The sequence below is a fragment of the Festucalex cinctus genome, chromosome 3, assembly GCF_051991245.1.
Source record: "Festucalex cinctus isolate MCC-2025b chromosome 3, RoL_Fcin_1.0, whole genome shotgun sequence".
Classification (NCBI taxonomy): Eukaryota; Metazoa; Chordata; class Actinopteri; order Syngnathiformes; family Syngnathidae; genus Festucalex; species Festucalex cinctus.
Window position 1 is genome coordinate 27,570,967 of NC_135413.1, and position 7,667 is coordinate 27,578,633.

At 38.6% G+C, this 7,667-nt stretch overlaps 1 protein-coding gene across 2 annotated transcripts; it reads left to right on the forward strand.

Annotated features, from left to right (window-relative positions):
• The first annotated feature begins 8 nt into the window (after positions 1-8).
• Positions 9-4,634, forward strand: bpgm (2,3-bisphosphoglycerate mutase). 2 transcript variants are annotated; one of them, XM_077517292.1, is made up of 3 exons: positions 9-120; positions 1,206-1,822; positions 3,774-4,634. In XM_077517292.1, exons 2-3 carry the CDS (start codon positions 1,222-1,224, stop codon positions 3,947-3,949), a joined length of 777 nt encoding a protein of 258 aa, XP_077373418.1. In that variant the 5' UTR covers positions 9-120; positions 1,206-1,221; the 3' UTR covers positions 3,950-4,634. The 2 variants fall into 2 exon arrangements, with proteins under 2 accessions (XP_077373418.1, XP_077373419.1); XM_077517293.1 differs by having other exon boundaries at positions 39-120; positions 1,222-1,822.
• Positions 4,635-7,667: the final 3,033 nt, after the last annotated feature.

Below are 7,667 nucleotides of genomic sequence, written 5' to 3' on the forward strand. Positions count from 1 at the left end.
ATCCGGATTGGACAAGCGAGCTGTCAATCACCATCCATCACGCAGACGCTTTCATGGCCTGGCTAAATATTGTCAACATCGTCGCAGGCACATTCCCACCGGTTTTAAAAGCCGCATAGGGTAAGTGGACTTACTCACAATAATACTGTTTTATTAATTTAGTTTGCGTAAAAGCCACCGAATCCCTGCATGTTATGCTGCTAACACCGCTTGGGGTGTCCTTTATTTACATCGGGGTGCTAGCAGCCATGTTTGTCGTAGTAAATAAAGCCTGTTGTGGAAACATCAGAGATCATGGCGATAACGCCAAATAACTTCATCGATGCATGCACTAACGTGATTACAGGGCGAGCTTGCTTCGGCTCCTCATATAGAAATGCTAATAATAGTACAGTTAATAGTGTGGGGGTTCACTTCTAGCTTCCTGAGATCAACTTTACCCTTTACGCGTGCTGCAAAATTGAGATTGCGTTACAAAATGTAGGGATTTTATTTTTAAATGCTTTCCATCAGATGTAAAAGCATTATAATAATATTTAGAAATGAGTAACCTTTCTAAATGGTCTATCATATGAGGCCAGAGTAGTTGAAGAGAAAATAAATAAATAAATAATCATCTCACAATGCGGTGTAAGGTACTGAATTTTTTTTTTTTGGGTTGACACTCTTCTATAAATACTCAATATTTTATAATTATATTGCAATTTTATATTGTATTAATTTCAATATCTCTTGTGGAAATCCAATTTGGAAATTTCCAAAAATTTTGACCCATAATTGAAAAGTTAATTATGTTTCTTTCTTATGTATTGCTTAAAATAACTTAAACAAAGATGACTTTGTTGTAAGAAGTGAGGTGCACCCTAGACTGGTCACAAACCAATCGTAAAGACCATATCAACAAAGCTTTTTCGCTAACATTCACACCCGTGGACAATTTAGAGCACAGTGTCAAACACGGACCAAAATCGGTTCGACAGCAGGTTCAATTTGGCCACAAGATTTAATTTTTGTAAAAACAAAGGCAAAAACACTTATTGATACTTATGTTAAGGTTATGATTTTACTAGTGCAACCCAAGGAGTTTGACGCCAATCTTAAATGAACCTAACATGCATGTTTCTGGAATATAGAAGGAAGCTGGAGTACCCTTCCTGAGAATTGTATTTATTACTTCCTCATTTGAATTGAATGTGCATGTTCAGGGCTGTTGTGCTGCAGATGTCCACGTACAAACTCTTTCTGCTGAGACATGGGGAGGGGGCGTGGAACCGGGAGAACCGTTTCTGCAGCTGGGTGGACCAGAAGCTGAGCGAGGACGGCGTGAAGGAGGCCCAGGATTGCGGCCGGCTCCTGAAGGAGCAGGGCTACAAGTTCGACCTGGTGTTCACCTCCATCCTCAGCCGCTCCATCCAGACGGCCTGGCTGGTCCTGGAGGCCATGGGGCAGGAGTGGGTCCCCGTGGTGAAATCGTGGCGGCTCAACGAGCGCCACTACGGAGCCCTGATCGGATTGAACCGGGCGGAAATGGCCGCCCTGCACGGGGAGGAGAAGGTGAAGCTGTGGCGGAGGAGCTACGACGTCACGCCGCCTCCCATCGACGAATCGCACCCGTACTTCAGTGAAATCTACACCGATCGCAGATACAGCACGTGCGACGTGGACAAGGAGAAGCTGCCACGGGCCGAGAGTCTGAAGGAAGTTCTGGACAGGCTGCTGCCATATTGGGAAAGCACGGTGGCACCCGAGATACGCCAAGGCAAGACGGTGCTCATTGCGGCTCATGGAAACAGCTGCAGGGCTCTGCTCAAACACCTGGAAGGTATGCTGCACTGCTGACACATTCAGGGCCTGATTTATTATAAGTTTGCATGGGCAAATAAAAACGTGATGATCACTCACAAGGAAGAGTTTCGTACTTCAGTGCAGTTTCTGGCTTCCCCAAAATGATCCAAGCGTTGTAGTGTTCCCTCGTTTATCACAGGTGTTACATTCCAAAAATTACCCGCGACAATCGAAATCAGCGTTAATTTAAAAAAAAAAAAAAAATCCTGTTAATTATATATATTATTTCATTAATTATGTTTTTTTCTCATTTTGGTATGATTTTTATTATAAATGCTTTTTCCTTCATCATATATGTTCTTTTTTTCATTTACATCAATCATTTCCATTAAAAGTATGTTGTTGTTTTTTTAAATAGTACATTACAGTTTATATTTTTTTCACTTATTATGTATGTTTTTTTTCATTTTGGTATGATTTTTAGTTTATTATGAATGCTTTTTCATTCATGTTTTTTTTTTTCATTTACAGTCATTTTTTCCATTAAATGTATGTTGTTGTTTTTTTTTATTGTACAGTACTTGTTATACAGCACATTATATTTTTTCTATCTCCGGAATGCAATGTCGTGGAGTGACGGGACAGACACCGTTGGAAAGGTCTCGTCGAGACGAATCCGCATATGTTCCCATATGTCCCCGGTCGGACGTAGGGTTGGGGAGATACGGCCGCCCAAAGATGTACAGCAACGACACCTGTCAAAAGTTTCCCCGCCGTTGTGAAGAAAGAAAAAAAAAAAAAAAAGAAGCATGCTGCAGAAATTCCGCAAAATATGAACCCCCGATAAACGAGGGAACACTGTGCATTACTTTTCTGTAACTCATTTTCTGTTTCTTTTTTCCGCCAACACTTCCAATTGCATCACTTCATTTTGCATGTGCGTTGCTCTCTCAAAGGTTCCATAGTGAAAACTATCAATGCTACTACCTAAAGTACAAAAGCTCTAAAAAAACATAACTGCCTTCATCACTTTTACAGCCTTTGCCAACAGGACGTATGTGAATATGTGACTTTAGTTGATTCATTGAGCAGCTCCCACAGGATTGCGCTTGTCAAGGGTCACTGCGCTAGAAATGGACGTTCGACCCCGCTCAAAAAGGCCACTTAGTTTAGGTTACAGAGCGTCCACGTTGACCTTTAATTGTACTGTACTTGTAGGCCACTCACTCACTTTACATTTGCTGTGGAGGTTCTCAGTTTACAAAGTACAGTGAGAGTTTAACTTATTTGAATTGAATATTGGACCAAACCACAAACATGGTTCCGGGCATCGCAAATATGATTTCAAAATTAATCATGATAGTTTTGAGGCAGAAGTTTTTGTGTCACTGTCAACCCATTTTTGTGGATTGGAATGTATCTCCACGATAAAGGGGTTCACTGTATTGTAAAATAAATCAATCAAAACTGAGCATTAATATTGCCATTGGAGTTACAAAGTAAGATTATTAGGTTTGAAACTGTCCTGATTTTGCAAGGCCCACAGAATATCGTGTTCAATTGCTATAAAAGCATGGAACCTATCAAAAGAAAGATTAAAGTCTCTTCTTTCATCATCTCTTCTTTCTATCTGTTTCCGTTTTGCAGCAATTAGCATTAGAAGAGAGCTAAGTTTCATCAGTTTTCACAAATCTATTTAAAATTGTAAGTAATTGAGCTTTTTTTTTTCCTACATGGCCCTGGTTGATCTCCTTTGCTCTGCTGCCACCTGCTGGCCATTTGTGTAATAACTACCATTTATGCAACCGTTCTTTGCAGTTGAGGCTGCATCAAAGCCTTCTGTATGCTCTAGCATAAAAAAAAAAACAACAAAAAACAACGTATGAATACGTCTTTGGGACACTTAAAACATAAACAAAAAACAAAACAAAAACGTATTTACACGTTATTGGGAGCAAATGAGTTAATATTCCCATTTATGTTGACAGGGATTTCAGACGAGGATATCGCCAGCGTGACTTTGCCGACGGGGATTCCGGTGTTGCTGGAGTTGGACACGCAGCTGAAGCCAGTGAAAGCTCGCCAGCTACTGGGAGACCAACAGAAAATCCAGGCGGCTATTAAAAAGGTGGAGGATCAGGGAAAAGCCAAAGCGTCAACTTGAACTGGACATTCTTCACGTAACGTTGGCATGAGCAAGTACAGGATAACGCCTTCTTAATATCAGAATGAAGAAAAAGTAAAAACTAAAAAAAAGTTAGCGACTGACGACAAATTGAAAGGGGGGGGGGGAGAAAGTCTTAATGTGAAATGAACGTGCGTGTCTGACCTACCACTGTGTTTTGTCTCCACTTTGACAACTCTAACATGGTGATTTTTTTTTTTCGAGGTCAAATGTGGTGCTACATTTGTTTTGCGACTTGCCTTCAGTGTTGTCAATCTACTGTTGACCCACCTGAAGGAAAAAACAGGTGATGTCACAGTTGAGTAAATAAACGCCCCAGGTGAGGGGAAATGACCGTATTTTGCATTACAAAAATACTGTATGATGACTATTAACCACATGGAGTGTTACACCCTTTGCAGTGGTCTGTCCGAAATTATCAGTCAGTTGATTTTAAAACATTTCAGGGATTCAAAATTTCCTTTTCAAAGCTATACTCTCCCAAATGCTTGAGTTGAGCAATGGTGGCATTGTTACTGTTTTTGATGCACTTATATACTGTTACAAAACACTGAAAAGCACTTCCGAGGCAACGAATTTTACGTCTTCCAACAGCACTATCTCGTCATTGAATGTAAATGGAATCTGCTGCTATTAAACCCGACTGCTTGCTACTGCTTTTGAACTTCCACTCCTGTTTCGTATGCACTGGAAAAGTTGTGGGGATTTAATAGGAAATTGTGAAAAGGTTGAGGCACTGTGGTATGTCAGCTGTTTTCCAACAAAATGAGTTTACATTGCAAATATTAAAAAATGATAAGCTGTAGCATGTTGTCTTAATGTTCAACATTGCATTATGAAAAAAAAAGCTTAATTAGTAGGAATAACTTTTTTTTTTTTTTGTGTGAAGCAAATAAAGATGTTACATTAACAACAACAAAAAATGTTTCCGTCAATTTTTGGCTTGATTTACAAAATCTATTATCATGCCATATGTCATATCATACCAAGATAAAATTTAAACTTTTTTTTTTTTTTTTTACTTCCATGCCATCATATTAAGGTTCATCTTAATAAATAATGGGGAAAAACTTAGTTGCAAACCCCACACTTCATCCAGATTTAATTAATCTAATTTTCATTTTTTTAATCAAACAATGAACATTTTTTACAATATTCAATTTTATTGTGATGCACTTGTAGTCTTACCAAGTGTGCATGAAGCAGAATTTGTCCTATATATCGAATCCAATCCGCTTTTCTTTTTTTTTTTTTTTTTTTTAACATAGCATTAGTTGGTCTAAACGTAACACAGCGTAACAAACAAGGAAAATTAAAACACAGCAAGGAGTGATATATGTAGCATATAATAATATGATGGGTTGTACAAAGGCGAGATAATAAGGGCCCTAGTGATTTCAATGTTATTCAGAAAAAATATTCGGAAAAAATAAAAAGCTCACTTCATCTGTGCACAATTCACTGTACCGGTACTACACGAAATACAGAGTTCTTACAGGTTGATACAATTCCAAATATGATTATATTAGGGAAAAAAAAGGTTTCATTTGAACACTGACATTTATTTTAAAAAGTCTACAGAAAAGTATTAAAATGCATTTCCAATGTAGCTGTTGTTTTAAAGGGAAGCAAATCTGCAGTAAGACACAGGCGCAAATCAAACATGAAGCAGGCAGGTAGAGCTGGCGCCTCCAGGTTGGACTCAGGTTGCTCTCCTGCTCCTGTTCCGGTTGGAACCTGCTCCCTCTGCTTTCCTGTTTCGGTAAGTTTCTCACCCCCCCCCCCCCCCCCCCACCCTCATAAAACCCATAAAAAAATGGGAAAATACTATAATATGTTCTATGCAGACCCACTAGTCTAAATATGGTTTTCTGGTTAACTCATTTACTCCCAAAAACGTATAAATACGTTCTATTTTAAAAATTACCATGCTCCCAAAGATGTATTTATGCGTTTTGGCTTTGATGCAGCCTCTAAACTGAAGAGAATGCTTGAAGCAATGGTATTTATTACAAAAACGGCCAGCAGATGGTAGCAGAGTATAAGAGATCAAAAAGCTGTTTTCCCCATAGTTTTAAACAGATTTGTAAATAATGATGAAACTTAACCATATTTTAATGCTAATTCATGCAAAATGGAAAACGATAGAAACATTCTTTTTTTCCTGATGAAAGAAGAGGTGCTAATCTTTCTTTTGGTAGAGTCCATGTTTTTATAGCAATAGGACACAATATTTTATGGGCCTTGCAAAATCATTCAAAATCCAGTAAAATAGCGAAAATGTCCTGGGAGTGAATGAGTTAATATTGCGTTGGTGGAATATCCAGCCAGTGCAATTTCCGGGGGCGGCCATTTTGCCACTTGCTGTCAACTGAAGATGACATCACAGTTGCTCAGGTCTCAGATAACAACCAATCACAGCGCAGTTTCAGAAAACTGGGGGGCTCTGATTGGTTGTTGCCTAGATCCCTTAGCAACATTGATGTCATCTTCTACTTTAAGTAGAAGTACTGATTCAACTCCTTCGGCAAACACCAGTGCTGCCTGACAAAACTTTTCACTCACTCACTGCCATTGACGGCTATAGACGTCAAACAATCTGATGGCTATGTAACTTAAAAGTTAGCCAGGGCTCACTTATGATCATAAGATTCCAACAGGGATATCGGACCAGGATATCGCCAGCGTGACTTTGCCGGCAGGGTTTCCGGTGCTGCTGGAGCTGGACGCTCAGCTGAGGCCCGTGAAAGCTTGTCAGTTTCTGGGTGACCAGCAGAAGATCCAGGCGGCCATTAAGAAGGTGGAGGATCAGGGAAAAGCCAAAGCGTCCACTTGAACTGGTTGTACGGTGTTCTTAGTGGAAAAGCCATGACAAAGAGACTTTGTGTAAAAAAACTATATATATATATATATATATATATATATATATATATATATATATATATATATATATATATATATATATACTAAAAATGTATCCTGAGCTGTGTTTGTGTTGACGTAGTTTTGATTCGATTCAGTTTTGTCATGTTTTGTCTTGCTTTTTCAGTTTGTTTCCATCAGAGTTATAGTTTGGGATTTTTCATAATACAATAGTTTTTATTTCTTTGTTTTTAGAGCAGTTTAGGTAGTTTTTTTTCCACTTATGTGCAAATCATAGTAATTTAATCAATATTTAAAGCTGCTGTCTGCAACAATTTGGCCGAAAATATCTTTACAATAGCCTTTTTATTTGACCATTCATGATTGAAACATTTTCTATTTAGTAGATTAACAATTTAGATGTTCACAATGGATACTCCTGCTTGCCTCTGGCCAATATTTTCAGACAGAATTTCGGGTTCAAATTTCCCGTCCTCTGCGGATGTAACGTCATGAATGCGTTGCGTAAATGAAGAAGGGAAAATGCAGTTTCATTTTTTCGGCCACAGGTGGCAGTAGTGATTCGAAATTCAATTTTCTGCATTCAGTCAATATATATTTTTTAAACATTCCCTATATACTTAAAGCGGAAGTCATGTGAACCTTAAATATTTCTTGACAATAATGTTATATGTGACCTCACAAGTCTAAACATGCCATTCTGATTACTATTACTTGTGTGGAATATGTGTTATGAAGTAATATCCATCCATTTTTATCCATCTCAGGGGTCAGCCATTTTGCCACTTGCTGTCGAGTGAATTGTCAAGAATTT